Consider the following 27849-nt stretch of genomic DNA (forward strand, 5'->3'; position numbering starts at 1 on the left):
TAATCAATTACACAGGGAGAAAAGTCAGTGCCACTGCTGCCTTCTGTCAGCTGAAGCCCCAACACACTGAGGAGCAACAGTGGGAGCTGCTTTAAGGGTCAACACGATGAATTTGAGGTGCCAGGAAAGTAAATGCTCACACAAAGTCAGGGACTCAGTCAGGCAGCAACAGGAATGAAGGGGCCTGCTGGCTGCTCCCATAGGTCCCCCCCAGGAAGCCTGAGCCAACCCTTCTGGTGGGGAATGCAGACAGTTTGGGATGGGCTTTTCCAGCAGCATTTCAGGTAACAGAGCCCTTCTGATGAGCAAGACTGATCTTAAAACATCAAGACTTAACTGCTCCTAAGCTCACTGTAGCAACAGCACAGTCATAAGCTGCTACCTAAACATATTTGACAAGATATTAAATCAATCTAGTAAAGCAGCTCTTGCCACACTGTGATGGTGAGATCAGCAGTTTAAATTACAGACTGAACTTTCTCCATTACTTGAGGCAACCCATGAGTAAGTTCCCAAGCCAATACCTGTAACAGTGCTGATGTTGTCACCCAGTTTGTCCTTCCAGTAACTCAATTCCTTCCAGTCTTACTCTCTGGCACAGGAGATGAACCAAGGACTGTGGTATTTTCCCCATCACAAGCCACTCTTTGCTCAGCACCATCACTCCTGCTCCCCCCCCCGCCCCCGCTCCAGCCCTGTCCTGCCATCAGGTCCAGTTCAGGGAGGGCCCTGGGGCTGCTGTCTCCCCCACACCAGCCCCCTCCACTCTGTCTTTAGCAGCATGAAGCTTTAAGAACCCCTCCCTCCAGTGCAGAAACCTACCTGTACATGCACATTTTCTTCTCAGGTGTGAAGTTCTCTGCTAAGGTAGCAGCTCTCACTCAGTCTTGTTTTAGGACTCACAGCCGTGGGCTCCGAAGCTTTGCCTGTTAATATAAAAGCATTAAAGAATCATTAGAAAAGGGTGTTAGGATTTTCTTTCTCAGCATTTCCAGCAGCTCATGGTCAAGTGTCAGGTTCTCAGAACAGTTCAGGATTAGACACTGTCAAACCCGGGCTTGCTTAGAGAGGGGCGGGGCAAGGGTGCCACCCTGCAGCCAAGGCTTACAGGAGCAAAGCCTGGGTCTCACCTCACCTGAAGATCCCAAGGAATTTTAGGAAGAAGTTCTTTAGTGTGAGAGTGATGAGACCCTGGCCCAGCTTGCCCAGGGAAGCTGTGGCTGCCCCATCCCTGGCAGTGTTGAAGGCCAGGTTGGATGGGGCTTGGAGCAACCTGGGCTGCTGGGAGGTGTCCCTGCCCATGCAGGGAGGGTGAGACTAGAGCATCTTTGAAGTTCCTTCCAACTCAAACCATTCCATGATTCTATGATCCACCATGAACACGAGCAGAACAGCTTTAAAGTGATGTAGAAGTTTCTTTGACTGTAACTGATGGCTGTGTCTCCAAGAGCACTCCACATCCTGCACCCAGAAGCAGGAGTGACTGGGAAGGGGGAGTGGCAGGAAGGGAAAAACACATGGAAGGCAGGAACAACCCAGGAGGATGCAGGTGCCCTTCATGACAGCACCCAGCCCCCCTGAACAGCTCTCTGGAGGAAGGATGATCTGTTGTATTCCAGCTAGTCCCAGATAAGCTTGAGACAAGATGTATGATCCATTACAGACTGCCAAAGCAATCTAAAAATGCAAAAAATACTCCATGCAAATGGTTCAAAAAGTTTATTGAATATTTAATTTACAAAAAAATCATATCCCTATGAGGTGTTCTATGCAAAATTGGATAAAATAAACTGCATATAAAACCCAACCCTATTATGCAAGTACAACACAGAAATGAGACCATGGAAAGGAAAAAAGAAAAACCATCATGAAACAAATATGACATTCATTAAGGATTGTCCCAACCATCCAGAAATTGGTTCACCATGATGCCTCCTTCATAGATCCAGTGAACAATTTACCTTTTTAGACAGGCCTTCTATATTCCATTGGTCCAAATGTACAGTTCATATAAATTCTTTGCACTCTTTCTTAGCTGCGACACCAGTTCTGCCACTGCCATTTGGACCAGAAGGTGGAAACAGACAGAACATACACAGAACATGTGCACTAGTAGATGCAAGTTGCAATCTTTGGTAGGGACCCTAAAAGCTGCAGGGAAGTCAACTTTCTAGAATGACAGGAGTTTCAGTTTTGGCAAAGAACAGGTTTAATTCTGTCATTTAGTAAAACGTTACTGGCAGTTTCTGTTGAACATACCAAAAAAAGTATAGTTGCCCCATGTGTGTTTTATAAATGAAGACAATTTCTACAAGTTTTAAACCTAATTACTTGTATTAACATTCCTTGACTCAAATGTGACTCATTAAAATGTCATCCCTGCACAGCAGGCCCTTCTTTGTATGGGCAGTATTGCACAGAGAGCAACTGCAGCTCCATCCTGACCTTTCTGCTCCTGGTGAAAGCAATGAGACTATTGCTGCAGGTAGTGTCCCAAATCTGGATGCCAGTTTCCCTTGGAACAAGTAGGAATCTCACTGAGTGACTCAACACTCATTTAGTAGCTTTGCCAAGTTTTCCTGGGAAAAGAGGAGGGTGAAACAAAAGCAAAACATAAAGAAACTTGGGACAATCAGTGCTGGAGTGTTTGCAGCCCTCCTCTGGAATGCCATGGACAGGTGGAGCAGGAAAAAGAGAGGGGGGAAAAAAAATATCAATGCAAGAGCCAAGGAACTTCACTTTTAAAAGAGAAGGAAAAAGTAACCAGACTGTTTCCTTCATAGCATTAATATTCCATAAATATTGGACAGTCTTTGATTAACTGCCATGAGCTGCAACTTTTAAACATTCTCTTTGCTTTTTCACACACTAGCTGGAAAAAGAGAAGGAAAAAACCAAAATTATGCACCTCCCCAGTCCTCCCCACTCCCTCCTACTGGGAATGCAAATATCCTGCATAGCCATGATTTTCTTAGCTGAAAACATTTAGTGGAAGACTAACTAGACTTAAACACTAAGTAAATCTGCTCACTTATGAGTAAAACATGCAATATTACGACAGACAAGCTAATTGTCCTCGAAAAGGCTTTTTCTGACAATTCCTAATTTGGCAGAGAAGAAATGTCTCCAAATGCATGAAAATAATTCTAAGAGCCTCAGTGAAGAACACAGTTACAATATATTAGCGATTTCTGTGGCATAAACATTTTAAAAAGCATCAGCAAAGTATTAAATATAAAAGCAATATGTATATACCCCTCCCATCCTCAGAAAAAGCATCATGATTTGTAGTGTATTAGGTCAGATTTATTGACTGGGGAATTAAGGCATAACCAGTAGACAACAGTCTTTAATGTCTCAGCTCCACGTAGTTGGCAGGGAAGAGCCCATATCGGCCCCTGCAGACCCCCCTCCACCAGCCATCATCAATCATTTCTATGTTTGTGATGATATCATCTGGGTCAAAGGAAATCTCGTCGTCACCCGCTGCAGAGAGAGGTGCAGAGGGTCAGTAGTGACACAGGAGAAGCCCCCACCAGTCACAACCATCAACCCACCCCAGCTCAGGACAGCCCAGACACCCCCCTCACCTTCCCTTCTCCCACCAGGGTGTTTCAAACAGGGCACCGGGCAATGACAACCCAGGAAGAGGGACACTCCCTCATCCTCTGCAGTGATGAGGAAGGCTGTTCTTACTGCATTTTTGGGTGCACTGGAGCAACAATTCATAGGATCACAGAATCATCCTGGTTGGAAGGGACCTTGAAGATCATCAACCATAACCTAAACCCCTTCCACCATCACCTGATTAGTTACCTGTTCAGAGCTTCAATCATGTCGCTAAGCACCGTATCTACATTTCTTTTAAATACTTCCAGGGATGGTGACTCCACCACCACCCTGGGCAGCCTGTTCCACTGTCCAACTACTCTTTTGGTAAAGAAATTCTTTCTAATATCCAGTCTAACCCTCCCCCGGTGCAGCTTCAGGCCATTTCCTCTCACCCTGTCATTATTTACTTGAGAGAAGAGGCCAACTCCCACCTCTCTACAACCTCCTGGCTACCTGGCACACCAAGAACCACTTCACTTGATCTCTACCCTCAGAATTAACCAGGCAGGATTTTCAACAACTACATATGCCCAGGGTTTAACACGGGTGTCAACACTTGGTTGAAAAAAGATTTTGAAAACTCCCACCATTTTCAGAAACAGTGGCTGGCAGTTTTCAAAAGTGTCTCAACCCTGTTGCTAAATCAGAGAATTCCTAACTCTTCATATGTTAATTTCATACATTACTTCAAGATGATGAAAGGCCAAGCAAAAATAAAGACTGATCTGTGCAGAGAAGAGCCTTCAGAGACACAATTAAAAACAAGAGCTTTGCTCACCAGCTTGATAATCATAAAGGGCTATGGCTGTAATTCCAAGTTCATTTTCATATTCGTCATAAGCATTTTCTTCTAAAGAGAGAGGGAGAAAGAAGAAACAAATGAAAGCATGAAGCAGATTGCTTCTCACCCTGAGCTCTTTGTCATGCTGCTCCTTTAATCCTGCTGATAATCCACACAGGAAGCAGGGAACAAACTAAAAAGAAGTTTTTAGCAGTGCTGACTTACCTTCTGAAATTGACTTGTTTTTTCCCCTAACTCACACACAACTAAAGCCTGAAAGGAAGCACTCACAAGTAGGCATTTCATACAGTAGAAAATAAAAACCACTAGCCCTGTAACAAGTTTTAAAAGTGTGTCAGGACAACTGAGCCCAAGACCAGTAAGAGACTCTTTAACACCTTGTTCAGGGTGCATGTTGGGGAGGGAGGAAGGGGCCTGTTTAGTTCCCAGCTTTTTGTACCAGAGCAAGCAGCTCTGGTACAAAAGCAGCAAGCATTCCTCACCTCTCATTCAGTAACCAGAGGAGGTGAGAAAAATGGGAATACACAAAAAAAAAAAGTGTTTTTTCAGTTTCATCCATTTCAGACACCCTTACTTCACTCCCTCACAGGCACAGAACACATCACATCAATTTCCAAGTCCAAGAAGGGTTGACAGAATGTCCTGCTTGGTAGGCCAGCACTGGTTCAACACGCATTTAATCCCCACCTCTGAGCTTTCTTCTCAAGTTGAGCTGCATTACACAGGGTGAAAAAGGTAACCCCAGCACTCCCTTGTGAACTGATAACTCCAGAGAGCACCGTAATTATTCCAACACCATTTCACAAAAGTTCAGTCACTTCAGCTTTGCTCTGGCCGTATCTTCATTTCCTAATTAAAGTTCTTTGGTGGAGAGTCTAAAAAGTCCCATCAGACTAAGACTTCGGAAGACAAGGGCAGCGCCCTGTCCGCACAGCTATTCCTGGAGTCATTGCCCAAGGAAATAATCTTTATCTTACAGAGTTTTGTATCAGAAAGAAACACTCTACCTGCTTGGTAGTGGTCTCCTGCCCCTGCCACCTCATAGACAGTCTCTGGTTCATATCCTGCTTCCTGCTGACTCACTGCTTCCTGGTAGTCTGACTCTGCAGCCTTGTAGCCGGGCTCCGGCTCGTGCGCCGCTGAGTACGTGGCACTGGAATTCTTGGAGGCAGAGCCTGCTTCGTAGGGAACTGCATCCTGCAAAAACACAGGTGAGGCTCATCAGGGCTTTGGAAAAAGGCTCCAGTGCTGAGGATCAAAAACCAGGTGCTGAAAGTGATCCTAACAAACCTGGTAGACTGGGCTGGAGGGTGCCTTCTGCTCAGCTGGCTGCACGGTAGGAGATGGTGGTGGCGTCTGTTTTTTGGCTTTAGCTTGTTCCTAAGTTGAAGGGAAAGGAAAACTTCAGTGCACTTTAATCTCTGGTATTGTGGCACTGGAGAAGAAACAGCCCTCCAGTGAGACAGAGAGAGGGTTATACTGCTTCCACCAGTATATTCTGCAATAAACTGATGGGAGAAGGGAGCAGAAGAACACTGGACTGGCTGAAGGTTTAGACTGCCTGCACAGTAAAGCAGAAGAGAAAAAGTGAAGAAACAAACCTCCCAGTATGTACATACCTCATCCAGTGTGTGTGTGTGTGTGTATATATATGCACATACCTCACAGTATGTATGCGTGTTGAAAAACTGGGTACCCAGTGTTCTCTGGTACGTTTCCATAGGAGCTGGAGGGTTTCTGTGTTCAATACACTCAGTCTGTTCATTAGCTGGCTGAGCCTCATGTCCCATTTTAGCCTAACTTTAGAGAACCTGAAGCCTGTTTGTTCTAATTATACAACTGATACATTATCTTTGATGAGAAACGACCCTGCAAGCTGTTGCAGGTCTGCAAAATACCTGCCCAAGGCAAAGGACTGAACAGCTCAGACAAAATTAAATCCTATATACTAACAATGAGGGGATTCAAACGTTCACAAGAGTTTGTGGCAGAAAGAAAAGCAGTATTGCTTTTTTATTCTATGACACAAAGAATCAAGTGTCCTGGCACTCAAACACTTCATGCTGTGCCATCCCACCTGTGAACCAGTGGGCAAATCCACAATCATCACTAGAAAGCCATTCATTAAGAAGCCAGGAGACTGTGGTGCAAGGAATGCTATGATGCTTGCATGACTTCCAAACATAAAATAAAGGACCATAAGTTAGCTATGTCATTTTGCCTCTCTTTACCATAGGGAAAAAGGAAACTGTGGATATAGGGCCAAACATTCTTGTTGCAAAAAAGAGAGCATATACATTACAGAAGGCTGTGCACTGCAGTTGTTTAGGTCCATCAAGCTGTAATTCTCCTCAGAAGAAACTGCAGCCCAGAGATGAAGTGATAGAACTGGTAGCAAAAAATTCTTTCTTTCCTTTGTTTGTCACAGCTCAGAAAAAAAATACATCTAACAAAGAAAGCAAAGTGTGTCTTGAGAGCAGAGCCAGCTTTGAAGACAATTCAAAGCTCAGTGCTGTGCTTCCTGGAAAAATCTGTCCTGATGTGAATAGTCCTCCCCTCCTTTTAACTCAGATAAAAAAGCACCAGCAAAGCATTTATTAGAAGTCAAATCTAAGTTTGGGGACAAATTAAGTGGTATCAATCCATTAACAATGTAAAACATAGCAACAGTGTGAATAATTATTCCTAGGAAGTGGGTCTCTGCAATCCCTCTAGGATGGCCACAGCATAACTGCCATGAAACAGGTCAACTGCACCGTTCCCCCTCAGGCTGAGTTTCTGCCACACTGGACTGCTCCATGTGAAGGAGCATCCTGCCCTGTTCTCTCAGGCAGCAGAGGCTGCCTCAGCCATGAGGCACTCCTCCTTCAACCCAGCAGTTCCAGAGCCCCCTGAGCCCCATTTGACTGTGTGACATGTGTGAAAAGCAAAACAGCACAAGGAGTACTAGCAAAGAGCCTTCCTGAAGGAAGGCAGCCCATATGTACACTCCCCTTGTGGGAGTATGGATGCCCACATACTTTCCTGAAGTGAAAGAACTTTTTGTCTGTGCAAGGAAGTTCACTTAAAGAAATAAAGTTCACTTCAGTCAAAGTCCATCCCCACCCTTTCCAGTCTCTGTGGATGGTTTGTTTACATCCCTCCCCTTTTCATGCTCAGCTTGTGAGCGAGGGGCAGTGCAGCCTGGGACATTTCAGTTCTCCCTGAACCTCCCTCATCATCTGCAGAATCACACAATTAAACATGGAGATCTTCAGTCTGGAAAAACATTAATCATCTAGTTATCATGGAATTTAAATACCAGGTTTGAGGAAAAACAAAAAAACAAACAAAAAAATTAACGTGTCCAGGCAACAGAACCTTTGATGAAGCACAAGAAAAATCCAGCATAACGGCTTGAATTTAACCCACACTTACAGCAAAAAAATAACAGTAAAGAAGTCATTTTTGAGACAGAAATGGAGGAAAAAACGACAGAACAGCTCAATGACTCATGAGAAACCTGTGTTACTACATTTAAACCCTTCTGGAGAACCGTTTCCTCAGCAGTAGGAAACCTCAATGAAAAGCTGCAATGGGTAACAGAAGCCTAAATTCACCACCCTCCACTCACAGAACACGACCACCCAAAATGAATGGCAAGAGAACTAATGGAGAAGCTGAACTTCTTCCTCCACTCAGCCCAGAGTATTTGTTCCCATGCTTCATCACTCCATGGAACAGACCCCAGAGCTGAGGGACTACAGCTCTTTGACTGAATTGCAGTGCTGCAAGGACAAAAATTGAGGAGGATAAGGAGCAAAAAAGCACTTTGTTGGGGGAACAACTAGATGCTAGACCTAGATACTGGTGATGCAAGAGCTTAGACTGGAAAATGCTGCCAACAGTGGACAGTGATTCAGGTACAGAGACAGGCTGGCAATAGCTAGAGGAGCTATGGGGCTACCAGGTGAAAGGCAGCAGAAGGTGGTGGCACATGCTGATAGCATTTTGCTGTGGCTCTGAGTGAGCAAGTGCTGAGGTGAGGCATTCAGCTCTTCTTATCTGGAGACCTCCCTGAGCAACTGGATGCAATTCAGCTTTCCCACTCCGAGGGGAAACCAAGGGACTCTCCAGACAAATGTTCAACTTCTGTCTGTGTGGCTCAGGGCTGGAGGCTGGTGCCCATACTGAGGATGACACAGTCCAAGCTGAGTAACAGAGCAGCACCCTGCCCCCCTATCAATTAGAAGAGACTGAATTCTCAACTTCAGCTCTTTATCTCTTCCTCTCCCAGCTTTAAGAGAGTGGCAGATGACCTACTCTTTTCCAGGACAGTTAAGAAACCCAAATAGTGATTGGGAGAAAGTATTAAAAGTCCACAGGGATGACAGGCAGCATTAGAAGAAATCACTGACACACAGATGAACTCCCATTCATCTTTTGACATGGGTATATAGTGAACATATGCTCACACTGTACATCTTGATGTCATGAAGGAAAAGAGGTAATAAGCTGGGAAAATGCAAAAAAACTGTGTATTTTTCTTAGTTTAGCAAGATGGGAGCCAGGTTACCCTAAGCCTACCATGCAGTTTTTCACATTTGTAAAACAAATTACTTACACCAAGTCTAAAAGCTGTGATGAATTAGACCATTAACATGGAATGGGATGAACACCACACCCTGATATCCTGTAGCATCCCAATAAGGGGAAGTATCTGCCAGAAACCAGTCACTGGGTCTGCCCCACTTGTTGTCAGGCAAAGCACCAACCAGACCTCAGAAACCATCTGCCAGTCTTTCCATGATTCCAGATGTCTTACAGAGGATGTTGAGGAAAGTTCAAAGGCAAGAAAATGTATGAGTGGGGTGTGCAGCTGGGGGCCTACACTGGCTCTCACAATGAAAGACACTTTGGGTGGAAATGAAAAACAAAGAGAAGAAAGAAGGAAACAGGAAAACTCCCCCCTGGCCAGACAGGAAGAGCAGTGACGAGGGTCCCAGACAGGCATTCTCCTCTGGGGAGGTCTCTGCAGCACAGCCAGTGGCAATATGAAGATGATGAGGGATGACCATTTTTCCTGTGCACCTCCTGGAGTACAATGAACTTTTGATCAGGATCCGCTCCATCTCCCTTACTGGTTTTTCCTGCCTGGGACACTGTCAGCACCAGTTGGAGCATGCTGTTGTGGCACCCCTGTTGCATTCGGGTTGGCTGTTGTGGCTCAGTGCACGTGTATGGCTAAGGAGCTTTTATTCAGAGTTTAAAAAACTACTATCTTTTTGTGTCCTGAGCCAAGTCTTCTCTAAGCTAAACTAGAATCTGTATAAGAAGTGAAGGAGGAGCGGGAAAGAGGGACTATTCTTATGCCTGCATAAATTGCTTACTATTCCCTGCCATCATATCAGGCTTTACAAGTATGAGGCCCTGAAATCCAAATACCAGCACGGGACCAGAGAGGAAAGTGCCACAGAGGCTCTGGACAAACTGCTGCAGCAGGTTGCAGGAGAGCTTACAGAGCTGCAGACAGCAGGTCCTCAGGACTGCTGATGATCAGGCACTGCCTAACAAAGCAAATAAATTACCAAGACAAGAAGGAAAAGTTACTGTTCACACTAGACCTTCCATCTCAGCAGCAGCAGCTTTTCACCAAATATACAAATCCTATAAGGCAGATAAGATGCAGCTTCTGACTAAACATTTCCTGGAATTATTTTGCTTACGAATAACACAAAAATTAAGAGACTTTTAACAATTGCAATGCTACACTAATCTACTTCATTCCCAAACTAAGATTCAGTTAACATTTGGAAGATTATTTTTCCTGATCTCATGGGTGTGTGCTACACCAGTGGGTGATACCACCTCCTCCTTCTACTGTGCTGATTCCAAAAAACCAGCACCACCAACTATCACCACGGTATTAAACTTCTTGAGGGAGCATTCATGTAGGGCCTTTATGAGCTCCTCCATGCCCAAGGGAATCTGGTGCTACCAAAAGGCAGAAATGAGGGCAGGAAAAGGTCAGACTGCAAGGATTTGTGGTCAAGACTAGCATATATATATTTATTTTGGGATAGGCTAAATTAAAAAATTATATACTATTAAGTATTACCCTGTCACCCTATCTGATATACATGTGGTGCATGCTGACAGATGGCTGAAGTTGCAAAAAGCTGAAGCATAGGTATAAACACAGGAAAGCACAGGTACAAATAGCTTTAAAGCCTAGCTGGAAAGAAAGTAAATTCTTAAAAGACTCTCTTTTCTCCCAATATTGCAGTGGAACAGACTAGACATGCTGCTCAAAGGGGATTTGAATCTTACTGACCTCCAGTTTTCTTCGGGCCTCCTCCTGTTCTTGTTTCTCCCTGGCCATTCTTTGTGCTCTCTCAGCTTCTGCCTTCCTTCGGTCTTCCTGCTCCTTTTCCTTGGCTAAGTTTTCAAAGTTAGCTCGGATGTTGCTTGTTTTATTAGCAACTGTAACATTTTAAAACATTAAAGTCAAATGTTGTTGTTTAGGGTTCTGTATAAACATAGCCTGGAACGAGTTTTGGATACAAACTTCTGCTAGGATTGAACATGTTTCTGCTCTTCTGCTCTCTGAGCTCACAGTCCATTCAGAAAAGTCCTCCTATCCCCCTTTCTCCCTCTCCCCCTCCAAGACCAACCTCTCTTGGGCACCGTATTTCTCTTGCATAAAAACCTCTGTAACACTCCTCCCTCCTCTCCTTCATGGTAGTCTACACCACCCCACCTTCTCCACTCAGGCTTTTTATCTCCCTTCCTTAACTCTGATGCCCGTCAAGGAAAACAAAACAAAACCCAACAAACCAAAATAACCTCTAGAGGAATGAGAGGCAGTGGTTTAGGTTGCTAGAGACCTGTGAATACAGCAGTTCCCTCTAGATTATTCTTACTCAGCAGCACACTACATCAACCGTAATATTCTGGGCTTTTGAGCATTATCATCTCCAAAAAAAGGGTTTGGGGCCAATTCCTTACCAGCTTCTATTGGCTTGGTCTTCTGATAAGTTGATGCAGGTTTTTCAATATCTTCAAAAGTTGCTGCATTCTATCAGTAAGGAGAAAAAAAAGTAAACACAAACTTATGAAGACACACAGACAGCTTCAATCTGTCACATGTTATTGTGATATTATTGCCCCTGTGGTGTTTTTTTCAGAACACCAAAACAAAACCAGGAGGAATCAGAACTTGACAAATGAAATAATTCTTTCTTAAGTCAAGCTATGCAAGAAGTGATCCCCAGGGACAAGTTTAAGCACATTAATATCCTGTTTATTAAAAAAAGTATGGTTTATTAACAGATGACTCATCAGAACTGAAAATGAGGGAATGTCCAAAACATCTATTGGGTAGATATTCTAATCCACATTATGCAGGATTTCTAGCAAGGCAAAAGCATTCAGTTCCCTTAAATAAGCAGATACTGTTAAAACAGAAGGAATATTTTGAGAACAGTGTTCAAAATGAATGGGCTTTTATTTTTAAACAGCCTTGAGTCCTGAAACCACATGGAAAATATCCTGCAGACTTCCCAGCTCTGCTACTTTCTCACTTTTAAATGTCCTACATAAAGGTGAGAGTGAATTTATTCAGTAGATAAATCTCAGTGCAGTCTTTTTCATCTTCTAGCTTTTCAAATTTAAATATGAAGAAGTACAGAGGGGGTATCAGCTGCCCTGTCTTTCACTGTATAGAATACTAAACCAAATTCTCCTAACGAGAAAGTCCCTGATAATCAAAGTGGGCAAAGTTGGTAAATCCAGTTGGTAAATCCTGCTTTAAGCAGCCCACTAAAAGGTCATCCTCAAGATCCCAGGCATTAGCTAGTTGTTAGAAGATATGACTGAAATTGTTGAACTAATGGATTTTCTCAATTTTTCATATAAATTTTGCTTTCTATTATCTCCATCCTTCAGTTTTTCCTACTTAAGCATAAATATACTAAATGTGTGCACACATATATGTGTGAATAAATTGGCCATCAGCTCTGTGTGTACAAACTTACTCTTTAAACAGAAAAACTCAGAACTATGCAGAGGGATCCAGAAATAGAGCACTGAAACACTACAGATCTAACCAGGCTATTTTGCATCCCTACAGACTATTTAAGTCATGGCTCTTTTAAGCCACTCACCTTATCCATCCGATCTTTCTGCACACCATACTTCCCACCAAATCCTTTTGAATAATCTAAAAAGCAGGATAAGAAGGTTAAGAGCAGGGAGTTTGTTGTCCCTCCCATCTTCCTGCCAAATGCCCACAGCCATTTCAAATGCAAATAGCCATTTCAGCTGCATGCAGAGATACAGTGACAGCCACCAGAGAGAATGCAACTGGTTTTTTGATGCAGAAAGGATACACAGCTGCAAGAGCCTTCAGGTACACCAGCAGACGACAGGTTGTGGGCCACATGCATTCTCTGAGTAAACATTAAGCTGAGGACTGATAAGGTATCAAGCAAGGAGTAAAAGGGATGAGCCTTTCTAATGCATCACTTCTGTAACACAGCCTTTCACAGCAGCAATTCTTAGTCCTCTGCAGTAACCAGGTAATCTAAGCCATTCTGCTTGGCTCAAAGTAGAGATATCCAGTCTTTGGTGACCACAGAGGTGTTTGGGTTTTGGATGTTGTTTTTTTTTCCTCTTTAACTTGGTAAATTTTATGAATGGCAGAAAAATATAACAAATTTCCATTTCAGTGGATTTGGTCGTGATGCTCAGCTGATGAGCACTGAAGTAATTGGTAATAACTCCTGCTCTACACATAGAAAGGGGCAATTCCTCATGACAGCATGAGCCTGCAACAACTGGCCACCACAAAAACGGGGTGGCCATGGTGTTGTGTGCCACCCCTGAGCTGCACACTCTCACCTGATGCTGACCCTAGCTCTTGGTATACTCTAAAATGAGTTAACCCACTAGTGGCATTAACAAGAAAAACAAACTACCAACCCTAACAGGAGTAGCCTTCTGCTGCTGTTCTGTTGTACACAGATAAACGTCTGATGAGCACCAGAGCCAGTGCAACAGAGGCAGCAAGAGTGTGTGGCTGGAAACACACTTCCTTCTGGTGGCAGTGAGCTGTGGGAAAGTGCCCTTAGACTCTGCAGATGGACAGGATCTCCTATACATCCCTGGAATACAATCACAACTACCCCTTCTCCTCTCAGCCCCAAAACCACTTGGGTCCCCTAGCCAGCTAGTTGAGTGCTTGGACTTGGGCTCTGCTAAGGCACATATGATGCTCTTAGAGTTTGTGTCAATGTAGCACAAAAAAGTATTGACTATCAGAATGAACAACCTAGTTTTCTTCAGCTTTGTATGGATTTTCAGCCAGAATAAATATACTACCACTTACATTTTCCTGATCCAGCCTTCTCACTTTAAGATAACGGAAAACCAGGAATTCATGGTTTGTACCCCAACTATTTCACAATGAATAAAGAGAGCATTATAACAGTATTTGCTCACCCAAGAACCACAAGCATTCCCTACTTCTTGCTTTAAAGACTACAATAATTGTAAAATTATTTTGCCATAACCCATTGCTTGTTAATGGTTACATGCATGGTCCTTAGCTGAGTCATTTTCTACCAGTTTATCCAGGCAAAACTTCTTATTTAGACTCTAAAACTGGTAAGCACAGTGTCATTAATACTACTGCTAATAATGTTACTATCACACTAGATGTATAGTTACTAACTAATTACATAATGGAGAGCTGTTAACTAAACACTGGGTATCTGTTTCCTGAATCCAGCCTTGCTTTCTGCAACATTTTAAGAACAAGATGGAAGAGGATTGCTAGATCATGTAGGAACAGAAGCGCAGAGAGGTGCCACATCACCAGCATCCATCTACCCAGACAACTAGTTCAGACTGTGTCAGAAGTGGCTGCACTGTGAAGAATGTAACAAGTGAAAACGGTGCCTTGTTGAGATTCATGCTTGGCTAGTTTCTCCTTGTAATCAAACCCCACAGCAGATGGGTCCTGCCTTTCTGTCTGTACACCAAATTTCCCTCCGAAACCACTCTTATAGTCTGAAAAAGCCACATGTAATAAATTTAAATGAAGGGAGGAAAATAAAGAAGTTTAGTCAGAGACACTCAAAATATTTTTTGCATTCTTTCTCAATTACTAATACATTTGGATGTTGGGGAAAAAAAAAAAATCTCAGACTTTTGTTATTAGTAAATTCAAAAGAAGCTTCCACTCGAGATTAAGAAGAGGTCAACATGATTTATCAGACATAAGAACACCATTCTGAAGTCACAGAAAAAAGCACTTCTCAACATTTTTCACATATACTGCATAATGCACTCACTTTTCATCAACATTAGGAACACACACAGTATGTTCATCCAAACAAAGCAACACACAAAAGGACACAAGAGAGTAAAATAAGCTTCCTTCATCAGTGGGGTTAACCTTTGTGCACTAGACATCTGATTTTTAGAGGTGTTAAGATAGGATCCACAGATTATTCTCCAGATATTCCTACATAGCATTGTTTAAAGGAAAAAGGAATATTCCTGTTGCTGCACAGCTTGGTGGAAAAAAAAACCCTCTCAGCTAGGAGCTATGATCATTCCCTACTGCTGCCTTACAACAGTTGTTTTAATATATGGTACAAAATGGAAGCACAAAAAAAGAAAAGGGGGGGTGCTCAGGTAATCCTCTCACAACAGATCTGCTGGAGCATCAAACAGAACAATATTCTGAGGATAAAGATTTAAAGTTAAGAGTGATGAGAGGCAGAGGGCTGGGGAGCAACTGCTGCTTTGCAACTTGTCCTCTGCGTACCAGCCCTTCATAGGAACAGGTATCCCACAGGCAATGGGAAAGGACAGCATTAGATAGTAGATTTCCCCTGCATGAAAACAGGGTCATACAAAACAGAAACCAGAAAAGGGAGATTCCTTGTGGAAAGTATCTGTGGTTTGCACTACTGGAGTGAAAAGGCAAAAAAAAATATATAATCCAGGAAAGCTTCTCCTGGGAGAACTTATCACTAAGTCTGAAGTTTCAGAGACTCAGTACTCTGTGTGAAACCTGCCTGGCAGACACCAGTACAACCAGCAGGCAGCAACCACTCCAACACAGCAAAAGGAGACTGGTGTCAGCTGCTGTAAGGCTGCAGCCAAGGAGTCCAGGGGAGGAGGGTTCCCACAGGGAAGGGAGGAGTCAAAATGAGGGAAGGGAGAATGAACAGCAAAGAACTGTGAAGGGATATACCTTTCTGGGATTCATGCAGCTGCACTTTCTCCTGGTGATCCCAGCCCAGAGCACATTTGTCTTGTCTGTCTGTCTGCACTCCAAACTTGCCTCCAAAGCCCTTTACATAATCTGTGTGCACGAAGTTTCAAAAAACATTATTGCATTTATGACTGCAAACAGTATTTAATAAACAAAAAGTAACATGGGATAAGCTGACCTGTCATTAATGATAATGTCTTTTGCTCTTTTGCCCCCTGCTACACTACCTCAACAGAGGGGAAGGACACCCACTCAGTAACCCTAGGATGCAAATTCAGTGAGGATTACAGCATCCAGACTCAATAATCTTCTGAGATCTGAAGAACCTGATGCACCTTCCACATAAAGCCACATAACACACATATATATGTATGCAATGTAGATGTATCAAAATATTGCCTCTGAATACCACAGATCTGTGTTACACATTTATTTCAGTAGCTTCCATATGGATATAAGGTCCCTTGCAAATCAGACTGTGAAACTCAGGGACAGTTTTACACCACCTTCTTTTTCATTTAAGGGAAATAAAAGCCTGCCTACACAAAGGGAAAACATACATTTACCAAAAAAAAAAAAACCCAAAATAAAAAAAACCCAAAACAAATAAAGTCTTTTCCCCAGGTTTAAAAGGCTGATTGACTTGAACTAGTATTTTTAAGTAAAATAATAAAAACCTTTCTGTGATTCATGTTTTTCCGTTTTGCCTTGATATTCAAAGCCAACAGCACTTTTGTCCACTTTGTCCTTGTCAACACCATATTTACCACCAAAGCCCTTGGAATAATCTAGAGATAAGAGTGAAGAATTTTGTTTGTGAGTGTTCAGTAACAAAATATTACCTTGAATAATTGTGATAATCAGACCAGCTAACATTACATTATGTATTAAAAGGAGCACTGACATCCCTGGTTAGTCTTGATTCCACTGAAATAATCAATTGCTGAGAATACATTCTCCCAGGATGGAAAAATAAAATAACATGATATATAAGCACAACTGCTGGGTGATACCAGCAATTCTGAGACCTGATTGCTTGATAAAATTCTGAAGGCACTCACAGCAAAGTGTATTGCAAAAACCATGCCAGCAACAAGCCTGGATGCTTTTAAACAAACACTCTCTTCTCTTTAGCATTGCTAGAGTGCAAACATATCTTTGAGACAAATAGAAAACAGATGGCAAAAATGTCAAAGTTTCTCAATAAAATGGTCGATTGTTGGTAAGATATGCCTGGAAACCTGATTAGCAACACAATATTAACTCTAAATGCTAACTGATAAATGTTTTAATCTACAAACAGCTGATCCTTTCAGAGATGCTCCTCTGTTGTGGTTAAACTGCTTACAGTCTCAGTACTCCAGCCTACAGCTTTTCAAATGAAGTTCCAAAACACCTCCAGACAAGCCCATGTGTCCTGCCTCCAAAGTGCTGGCAGTTGGATCAGCACTTAAAACCAGGCAGGACCTATGTTTTAAGTTTCTTTTTCAGAAGTAAAAGCTTTTCAGCTACATAATTTCTATTCAGTGTTAACTTTCAGCAGGTTAGGGGTGCAACAGATGTAAAAAAATGGCCATTTTACAACACTGCCTGTCATAAAAGCCTGTCATATTGGTGTGAACTCACCAACATTTGTCTACTCACCTTTCTGTGACTCGTGCTTCTCAGTTTTACCCTGGTAATCAAAACCCACTGCACTCTTGTCCACCCTGTCAGCCTGTACTCCATATTTCCCACCAAAACCACTTGAGTAGTCTGCATTTAGAGGAAAGCACAATAAGCATGAAATTAAAAGTTTTTAATATAAACAGAATATCCTAGCAATTGAAGGGGAAAAAAGTTCTTTCAGAACTGAGATATTACTCTTTAGCACATAAAATTAAGTTTAATTTTAAACACAGGAAACAAAACAGGCAGTGGATCTGTAGCTTCTGATGGTTCCTCTTAAATCTACTCCCTATTTCCAACTGGGTGCAATACAGCAAAGGACAACTCCCGATCTTTCTAAGGTGTCCTTGAACCTCACTTCTAAAAGAAAAGACTCACAATAACAGGCTATTTCCTTGTCTCAAAACCTCATCAACTCACAAAATTGCTTGGAAATTAATTTTTTTCACCTTCTCTTCCACCCAAAACCCTCAACATGTGAGTCATTGAGAATGTCATGTGGAGGCCTCACTAAACAAGGTCTTTCACAAACAGTAAAAGAACAGAAGCCTATTATATGACTTATAAAAAAGGTTTCTCTGTAGAGGCCACCACTTACCTTTTTGGGAGGCATGCTTCTCAGTTTTCCCCTGATATTCAAACCCAACAGCTGACTGGAAGAGAAATAAAATTGCATGTGTGACAAAGAGTTAGATATTAGTACAAAACCTGCATGCACTTCAACTGGACAAACAGCACAAGAAGTTCCTGTGTCTTTCCATGCTGCTCTGACCTTCTTAATCTGGAGCATCAATACCTATTTAACTTATAGGCCAGATTGATTTGAATGATAATTTAGTACATGTAATGATGACAAGGGGTTTTGTCATCCCTTGCCAAAGTATATTGTACTAGCAACATACTTTAGTCTTGCCAGGTTCAGCAATTCAGTACAACAGGAATTCAGCACTTCCATGCAGGGATTGCTACAGTCTTGGAACAGGATGTCCACTATCCTGCCCAGTAGGAGCTTATGTTGTGATCCAGGTAAAACCATCCCCAAAATCCCTCTTTCTGTAGCACTCATGTTGATTTTACCCTCAAAGAACACAGCCTGGCTCAAAGGCACATTTTAACATCTCTTTTCAACTCATCTCAATTTCCCATAAGGGCTTTTTTTCTGTTTTCCTTTAAACAGACATCTCCATATCAGTCAATGTTAGCTCACTGCTAAACTTCAAATACAGCAGGAAGAGCAGACCACACCAGCATTTTAAGATATTGGAAATTTTACTGTGAATGTACAAAATGATAAACTCAACTACTAGCAGTGCGTAGCTGCAGTAGGAGATGAAATTGCTTACCTGGTCAACTCTATCAGTTTGTACTCCAAACTTGCCACCAAACCCTTTCACTGAATCCACTTGGGAGCAGTGCTTAGAAAGCTTGGATTGATATTCATGTCCCACAGCTGACTAAAAGAAAATGGGAAGATCAGAAACAGGCAGCATTTCTGCACAGTTCACTCACCAAGTAACATGAGGAGAAGCTTTATTACAAACATGCATCACTGCCACTCTTCCTGTTGAAACTAACTTCCCTGGAAGTTGCTACTTCCTTGAGAAATTTTACAGGACAGCCATAATGCTAACAACACAGCCTAGGCAAGGGAAGGGCCAAGAAAGAGTGTGACAGCAATGGCTGTGTTTTATGAACACTGTTTTACACTCTCTATTTTTACTTCAAAGCAACAGGAATGAAAACAAGAAAGATACAGACAGGATCAGTGTTCACACAGGATATATAATAAGGATTAGTTCCAGGTAAAATACACAGCCTTGTATTTAGGCCCACAGCTACAGACCTGTTTTTAGTTATTAGATTGCAACCAAATACAACTACAGCTAGGGTTTCCACTGGCATTCTTTCAGGGAGGCACCCTGATCCTCTGCATAAAACAAAATTAGGTATCTTCCCTCTATACTTTCCCCTCACTTGCAAAATGAATTAGTGCACCCACACCAGGACAGAGCTCCCTGTGCTAAAGGCACCCCAGCCCCACCATCTCCCATTTGAGCCTGTCCCTGGAACTCAAGCTGCACACAGCAAGCTGAGGCACAGCTGCCCTGCCCTGTGACAGGCTCCGGGTGAGACACAGGGCGTGTAATTACACACCTCAGAGTACACCCAGGGAGGGTTTGCTGGCATTACACTAAGCCAGTGCTAGGATGCCCGTCTAGACCCTGGAACTGATGCTAGAGCCTAGCACCTTGAGGGGTGCTACATAACAGAGCAAAAATGCCTTTTCTCTTGTCCACTGCCAAAACTGAGAGCTGGCTAGAGCAACTTCCAATCTGCCACTTTAACATTTGAGTCTGTTTCTGAAATGCCCACAGTTCCTCTCAGAGGCAGAAAGAGAAGACCCTATAACCTGCTGCATGCAGCCATGTGCAGAGGGAGAGGCTGCACCCTGTGACAAGCACCTCCTGCAGGATGGCCTTTACAGCACTTATCTTGTATTTTTGTTTGGTGGTTTGTTTTTTTTTTTTCAAACGTGCTGGAGGGAACATTCCCAGCACTTCACAGTCCCAGCAAAACATTACTGCACATAATGGGTGAAGTAATTGCCAGGTAACAGAAGTAGGATGGTAATAATAAGGCACCACATTAACTTATAAGCAATATAAAAGCTCCTTTCTTTTCCTCACTGAAGCAGTCACACTCTTGTTCATTTTGCAGGTGATCTGTAGCAGAGTAACTGTTACAGAGTGGCTCCCACCTCTGTAACAGACAAGGCTCCCACCTCCCTTTCTTCTTCCCATTACCTATTACATTTATGGAAGACATGACACTGAAAATCCTAGGTTTTATATAGTTTTCCATCATTCCTCTTTTGTTATGCCAGTTAAGGTACATAAGGTTTAAGCACCTTGTTTTATGTGGTACCAGAACTTTCTGCATTTCATCAAATACCCAGCATCACAACATACCCCTTTCTAGAAAAGACTTAGAATTTTTTTTTTTTTTTTTCTGGAAAAACCTGTATTTCAGAATAAATTGCCCTCATGATTCCTCAGCACAATACTCTGCTACATTTAAAATCAGTTATGCATGTCTGGTATATGGGGTGATGCAACTTCATTTTAAGCATCAAGGTTTTGCCCTAAATGCAGCAAAAACCTTCACCATCAACAACACTCATTTACTTCAGGTGAGTCAAACCTTAGCACAGAGCCACAGCCACCTGTGAAGGAGAGACCTCAATTACTAGATTTTAGAACCATAGGTATAAGGAAGAAAGCTTTATTAAAATAAAAACATATGTTGTGAATATCTCTTGCCACCAAAATCGTTCAGATGGACATGATCATCACATTTTTCCTGATGATTAATTCTGGCCTACAGGAAACAATACTTGCTTTTGTTTCTTTCTTTGTTTGCCATTGACACAGGTGAGGGATAAAATGCTGACACTAGAGAGCTACACAGCTGCAGGACAGGCCTAATGTTTGAATCTGATCAGCAATTCCTTTCCCAGATTGAAAGGTTAGGATAGGTTAGCCTATTTCAAAGGCTCACTGTGAATTACACTGGAATTTACTCTGGAATACAGGAATCCAGCAAAAATTCAAGGCTGTCAAATTACTAGAAATCCAGAAAGGAAATAAATAAAATAAAATCATTCTTACTCAGTTTGGCTCTTACTTTAGAAAGAAACCAGCCAGAAGTTGATATGCCTGTCTAATTAACACATGACTAAAGGAATTACCCTAAGAATTATCACCACTTTTGTTAATAGAGTGTAACTTAAACAGCCATCAAGTCCTTGTGTAAGGACTTGGATTACTTGTTACTGTTCACAGTTAACCACTGTTTAAGAGAGCTGCCCTCTAATTTAAAAGAAACAGCAACTCTTTTCTTCATACTTTGACAATACCTATATACATAGAAGAGCTGGCACAGCATCGAAATAAAAAAAAAAAAACACCTGAATTTATTAATGCATTATCTCCTTAATTTAGAAATATACTTTTAGAAATTTGAATCTTGACTCCAGAAGAATCCATCCAGGATACAAGCAAGTAGACTTGCTCTAAAGACAGAGGAAAACACCAAACAAAAACATGTGGGGCCATTGCATATCCCAGAATTCCTCCTTATTATTCACAGATTCCTAATTTGCCACCTGAAATACTTGTTCCTGATGCTTCAAGGGCTTTAGTTATTTCTGTAGGAGCATCTTGATTTAATTAGGGAACAGAGCCCAGTGACCTGACAGATTTGGATATATCGTGGTTACAGGTGCTCTTGTTAAAGCTTCTGCCCTCAAAATGAGCCACTGCTGTGACAAAATGAGCTTCCATGTCTCCAAACCTAGCTAAGCTGGAAGAACTTTGCCACTGGCAAGGCTTATAATATCATCTCTGGGAAGAATTCATACTTACTTTATCCATGCGATCTTGTTCAACACCAAATTTCCCCCCATAGCCATGGGAAGCTTTTGGTCCTGTTTCAAGCTCCTTCTCTTTGAGGTTCTGGTGTTCTTGGAATACATTCTCTCTCAGCTGATGAATACTTTAAAAGACAGATAATTAAGCAGCAAGTTTTATTAAGAAAGTTTCAGAAGAGAACTTCAAAAAGATGCAAAATGAGAAGATGATAAAAATACAATCTTAAAGTTGAGTAACTCGTATCTTTCAAGCCCTTTCCATTTTTTCAGTGCACAGAGCACTTCATCATATTCTGAGAAAGAGAAACTGTTCCACGGGAAAACATGTTCTGAAAAAAAACCCAAAACAAACCACAATGAAAGCAGTGGTTTTAAAATTAACATGGAAGGGCGTTTTGCTACTTGAACAACCAGTTACCCAGAATTTATATGTCCCTGGAATATATTTTCTTCTCACGTCCTAATTTAAGTCCTTTCCAACATTTTTTATTTAGATGGCAACTTTTCAGAATAGGGATCATCTCTTACCATACAGTCCCTATGGTAACAGCACTCTGGTTCTAACTGAGCCTTTTGGACCCAACTGTAGCACAAAATAAAGATGCAAGGAGATGTGCACCTTCTCTTCCCCAAGAATTCCCATGCAACATGCAGGGATTGAACTTTGGTATCACAGGCTACATATCAGAAGGACAAACCAAGATGGTAATCTGTACTTCAAAACACTTCCCACCTGAGTTTAAAGCTTTCTCAGATGTATTCAGCCAGTAGGCATCACCACTGCCCACCAAGTGGGGCTGAGTACAATTGACCCCTGAAGAAAGCTGCACAGTTCATCCTCTCTCCACTTGCAACACTGATGAACACATATTCTTAGCTTTGTAACACAAGGGCTGATGCCTCAGAAACACACAACCAAAAGGAACATCACACAGATCTCCTGAAACTGCTTTCAAGTTAAGCCTTAGACACAGTTTCTAAGAAACACAAGATTCAGAAGACAGATATCTGTCTCACATAGCCCTCTGTGATGCATTCATTTGCTTTTCTGCCAGAGGGCTCAATTTGCCAGAATTTGTATGATTTTGGTAGCAGTTTTCTAAACAAAGCCCAGGAATTAAGGGACCAAATGCATCATTAAGGTACCAAACTGAAGCTGCTCAGATCACCCAACACAAACTTCTCGCATAGCAGTATTGGCTACTGCACCAAAACAGAACACAGAAGCTTTCCAGACACAGGCAGGAAAAAGAACATTTCCAGTTACAATGAAAGATTTAAAGAGTTCTTGCACCATAGTTCTGATCTTAATTTCAGATCTGGAGATACTGACATATATGAAGGACCAGCAAGCTGGCAACTAACCAATCTTCTATGGAGACTCTTGTTTTAATTATGAAGATACAAGTAACTGAGAACAGAAGCCGCCTGGGATTGTGACTATTAATAAACTTAAAAAGAGGGCTGCTTTACTTGATGTGCTCTTGGTGCCCGGATCCTTTCACAGTTTTAGCTCCCCAGCGTTGTTCTTTCTCACTCACATCATTCTGCAAAGGATACACATAAAAGGAGTTAAAAACTCAAAGATGTTAGTAGTTACCTGCACTTTAGGGTTGACAGCAAAAGCCTTCAGCTCTCAGTGAGATGAGAAGAGTTAGAGAAGCAGTGAAGGCCACCTTCACTTCTCTTCTACTGTGAGCCCTGTGCCTTGCCCACTGCTGAGCAGCTCAGAGCACACATTCAGCCCCAAGAAGCTGCTGCTTCTTAAAACAAACCTCTGCCATAGACTTCCCTGCAGTACCCAGCTGAGACAAGGAAGTTTAGTTAATCACTCACAGGCACAACCCCCCAATTTCTCCCCCCCTCCAGGAACATGCTCCTGAGGGTTTCTTCTGCTGAGCCAGAGCCCCTGCCCTGAAGAACTGCTCTCTAAGGTGTTATGGAGTGCACTTCTGCTGGGTCAATACAATTCCAAAGCCATACCACAAAATCAGGGTCTGTCTCCCAGTCATCGGCTCCGTCATCCTGATGGACAGAAATGGTGTGGCCTGCAGTAGCCTTCCACATCTGCAACACCATCAGAAGAAGCACCGTCACACTTCAGTTACATATCAACTCACTGCATATTATGTACGAGCTGAAGGAGATGCAACCCACAATTCCCAACACAGTATGTTACTTAACCACTTAAACTGAAGCTATAATAGCACTGCAAGCAGATTTGACCACTGGCTCTCAGGCTGTCTTTGCCAGCTGGTCTGAAAACCCCTTTTAGTTTTTCCTCTTGCCCCTGCAAAAAGGTTAGGAGCAATCACTGACTTGATTCCAGAGAGAACAAGGAAGTCTTTCCTTGCCCAAATTATTATGTGCCTTTTCTCCACTTACTGAAAGACTTCCCTTCAAACAGGTCTCTCCAAACCAACATCCACTTCCAAAGACTGCTGCTGATTCTGTGCATATACTTAAGACACAGGAATAGCTGTTTTTTTTCCCCCAGCCATTAGCAATGGTGAGCACGATACTGCTCATTAAGCAGTACAACCTACAGGTTCCTCTGTTGTGTAATGATTTCAGCATTGTGAAAGAAATCCAAACAACTGTAAGAATTTGCATGCAATCTAGACATCAGTCCACTTTGCCTGCAACAACAGAGCACACGAGTTGCTGCATTTCTCAGCTAATCCCTGCTGAAACACATGCACAAACTCAGCCTCTTGTCTGACTCCCAGGAGCAACAGAGGGCGAGTGCTGCAGTACTGACAGCAGGAAGCAAAACTCATAAAAAGGCAAGCAGTAACATCTAGAAACAACATTTAACACTTTTAAGCGGCTGGGCATCTCACTTCATGGAAAACTTATCCCCCTGTGGAATACCAAGTTGGACACTTTTAATTAACGCTTTTGAATGTGAGCAGTGAGCAGAACACCTGACTTGCTTGGTGATAGTGGCTACATTTCACATCCTTTACTCTAGGTAAATCCAACCAAATAAATTCTAAAAAGCAAAATAAAACCAAACAAAATAAAGCTTTCTGTTCTCTCAGCTTTTTCAGGTACACAAGTTAGAGGAAGGATTTCTTCATCACTATTCAGTTCAGTTCATTAACATACCATCATTCTGTCCATTCACCTTTCTCTAAGAATAGATTATAAGCATGATTATCATAAACTATTCCATTCCCACAAGCATAATCCAGTAGGCAGAACAAAAAAAACCTTCTTGTAAATGAGGAACTAATAATCCTTAGGTAAAGTGCACAGAGATTAAAAAAAAATACCATTTGCTCTACAGCCTGAAAGAATAAACCAACCAGCCAGTTTATGGAGAATTTCAGAATGTTCAGGGCTGGTAGCATGAATGAGAGCAAATGAAAAACTATCAAATACCAAGGTAGCAAACGACAGAGCAGCCTGGAAGGAGGGTGTAAGAGCAGAGCAGAGGACATCCTGACAAAGCAGTAGTATGTTTCCCCTTCTGCTTCTTCACATCTCCTAATTCCTATGGCAATTAAGAAAATAGCATTTATTAAGTTACTTAATACCCAGGAAAATTATCAAACGAAATATTCTTCATCAAAACTGTCAGAAAGCAGAACTGAACCATCTCAATAATGAAACTCAAGGTGGAATCCAAGTTCTAAGGCTGTAACCAAGCACAAACCTGGGGTCACTTCTAAGAGGGACAACCCGTATCCCTTGCTCCAGCCTGCTGCACACCGTGCAAGTCACACAGGACTAGAATTCAGGTGACAAGAGCTGAAGAGCAGCTACTCATGTGCACTGTTACTCCAGATATTCTGTGCAAAAAACCAACTTTTTTTCCCCAAGTACTTGGTCCGTGCACTCACTTGACTGTTTTACTTTGTGCATTCAGGTGTGCTTGGGCATTTAAAAGAACAAAACCTGCATCCTTAAGCCCAGATTTCTTTGCTTTCTCCTCAAACTCTCACAAGCAAGGAAGGATTTCACCTGCACAGCCTTACAAATTCCAGAACCCACCACGTTTCTCCCTAAATGATGCACACAGATGGCAACATTTTTCCACACCTCAAGCCTGCATTCTTTAAAGGGAATTAATTAGAGGAGGGCCCAAAAGCAGCCTAGTAACAAGGGATCTTAAGCAAGGCCTCCAATGGCTGGGGGGGGAGCTGACAGGAGTAGCAAGCCTGGTCTCTGCTAGAGCAGCAAGCTGCAGCACCAATTCCAAGGCAGAAGGTGGAGAAATGCCATCTATTTATGAGTCACTGACTCACACGGTCAAGTTTCTGAAGGAAAAAGAAAGAAAACGCTGGGGTTCAAAAGCAAAACGGAGGCTAAATATATAGATGGGACTCAGCTGGCCGGCCCTGCTCTCTTCACAGCTGACTAATCAGCAGCCCCAGCACCCAGCCCAGCCCCTTCAGCTGCGCCCCGGGGAACTCCCCTCTCCCCCAGGGCCAGCTCCTGGAAGGAACGAAGGGAAAGGCCAACGCTCGGAGCCCGGCCGGTAGCTCCAAGGCCTCCCCCGAGGCTTGAGGAAGGCACCCCGGGCTCACCCCGGCCTGGGGACCCGGCAGCCTGGGGCTCCCGGCGGCAGCAGCGCTCAGGACCAGGGCCGGGGAGGCTCCTCGGGGCTGCACCATCATCACCTCGGGCCCGTGCCCCGCAGGCCGCGGCGAGCTCGCCCCTTTCCCTTCACCGCCTCCCGAGCCAACCTCCCGCCACCCAAGCCCTACCGCGGAGACTTGATCCTCCTCCAAGCGACCATCTCCGGAGGCCTTCGAGCTGCGAGGCGGCTTTAGGGAGTCACGCAGCCCCGGCTCGGCCCTTCCCGGGGCAGCAGGGCCCGCCAGCCCCCTCAGGGAGCGGGGCCGGGATGAAGCCCCTCAGGCCCGGGATGAAGCCCCTCAGGCCCGGGATGAAGCCCCTCAGGCCCGGCCAGGCCGCAGCTCCCCGGCCCCACGGAAGGGCCGCCCCGGCCCAACAAAGCCGCCGGGCCAGGGGGGTGTGGAGAGGAGGGAATCGAGGCTGCCTCGCCCCACCACGCGAGGCAGGAGGGAGAAGCCCCGGCAACCCCTTCCCCGCCGCGCTCACCCTGGCACCCGCCGCCGCCGCCTCCCGCTCCGGCCGCCGCTGCTTCCCGGGCTGGCGGCGGCTGCTCCCGCTGCCGCGATTTCCGCTTCTCCCGCTCTCCCACTTCCTCTTCCCGCACGGCTTGGGCGGCTCCAGGTGGGAGAGGGACCCGCCCCGCCGGGCGGTGCTGCCCCGGCCGCCCGGGAATACCGCGGGAAGCCGCACAGCCCTGGGGGCTTACAAGTCGTAAAATCATGTACCTGTGTTGTAGCTGCTCCTCTCCCTATTTCTTCAAAGCAGGAGAGGACCAAGCACTCCCACTTCAGAAGCCACAGAACCACAGAACAACAACAGACCACCCCCCTTCCCGCCCCCCTGCACGGGCAGGGACATCTCCCGCTCCCTCAGGCTGCTCCAAGCCCCCTCCAAGCTGCCCCTTCCACACCTGCCGGCCACGTTATTTCAGCCTTACTGCTCCGTTTCTCACCACCGTGCTCCTCTACTGGAGTCCGGAGGGGTTTCCAGCTCGTTGATCAGCAGCGGGCAAAAGGCTGCTCCCCGGGAAGCCGAGCGAGAGGTGCCGAAAAAGAAAGCAGTCCAGCGCATCAAACGCAGCCCGAACGCTTGGAAGTTGTTTGCCCGCTCTTGGCTTGGAAGCGGACTCAAAGGAACGACCTTTCCCGCACAAGACCTGGCAGATGAACACGCAAATTCAAACTGTAACAGCAGGTAACACACAAATTATAGGCGAACAGTTTCACTCAGTTTTGGAGGGACAACTAGTTCCCAGGCTACCTCCAGTCACCTAAAGCCAAAGGTAGTCAGTTCAAACAGGCTCAATTCTTTTTTTTTCTGTATTAAACATAGGGTCATTTCCCCTACAAACCAAACACACAGTATTTTCAAAACTGGGCTAAACTTGCTCTTAAAAAGAGGTCTGCTAGAGAAGAAAGAAGGCTCAAAGAACCATGGCCCTTTTGGCCTTACTTCTGGCTCTTGCTGTGCCCTTTTGGAGAGTCT

The 27849-nt window shown here is 43.7% G+C and overlaps 1 protein-coding gene across 2 annotated transcripts; it reads right to left on the reverse strand.

Annotated features, from left to right (window-relative positions):
* Positions 1 to 1704: 1704 nt before the first annotated feature.
* Positions 1705 to 26936, reverse strand: CTTN (cortactin). 2 transcript variants are annotated; one of them, XM_051621414.1, is made up of 17 exons: positions 26851 to 26936; positions 23761 to 23844; positions 23251 to 23324; positions 21773 to 21902; positions 18692 to 18802; positions 17947 to 18001; positions 17325 to 17435; positions 16358 to 16468; positions 15660 to 15770; positions 14354 to 14464; positions 12559 to 12614; positions 11402 to 11471; positions 10728 to 10876; positions 5705 to 5794; positions 5422 to 5611; positions 4391 to 4462; positions 1705 to 3486 (listed from the first exon to the last, which is right to left on the reverse strand). In XM_051621414.1, exons 2-17 carry the CDS (start codon positions 23842 to 23844, stop codon positions 3350 to 3352), a joined length of 1662 nt encoding a protein of 553 aa, XP_051477374.1. In that variant the 5' UTR covers positions 26851 to 26936; the 3' UTR covers positions 1705 to 3349. The 2 variants fall into 2 exon arrangements, with proteins under 2 accessions (XP_051477374.1, XP_051477375.1); XM_051621415.1 differs by lacking the exon at positions 14354 to 14464.
* Positions 26937 to 27849: the final 913 nt, after the last annotated feature.

This window comes from Apus apus, chromosome 5 (genome assembly GCF_020740795.1).
Source record: "Apus apus isolate bApuApu2 chromosome 5, bApuApu2.pri.cur, whole genome shotgun sequence".
NCBI classification, from domain to species: domain Eukaryota; kingdom Metazoa; phylum Chordata; class Aves; order Apodiformes; family Apodidae; genus Apus; species Apus apus.

What these genes read in the sequence shown, in the direction of transcription:
- CTTN (XM_051621414.1), bottom strand. Translation starts at nt 23,844, where the DNA reads ATGTGGAAGGCTACTGCAGGCCACACCATTTCTGTCCATCAGGATGAC. An exon ending in CAAGCATGAATCTCAACAAG is followed by an intron (nt 12,615 to 14,353) that starts GCACCGTTTTCA and finishes CCTGCTTTTTAG; the next exon opens with ATTATTCAAAAGGATTTGGT. An exon ending in CCTCCAGCCCAGTCTACCAG is followed by an intron (nt 5,612 to 5,704) that starts GTTTGTTAGGAT and finishes GTGTTTTTGCAG; the next exon opens with GATGCAGTTCCCTACGAAGC.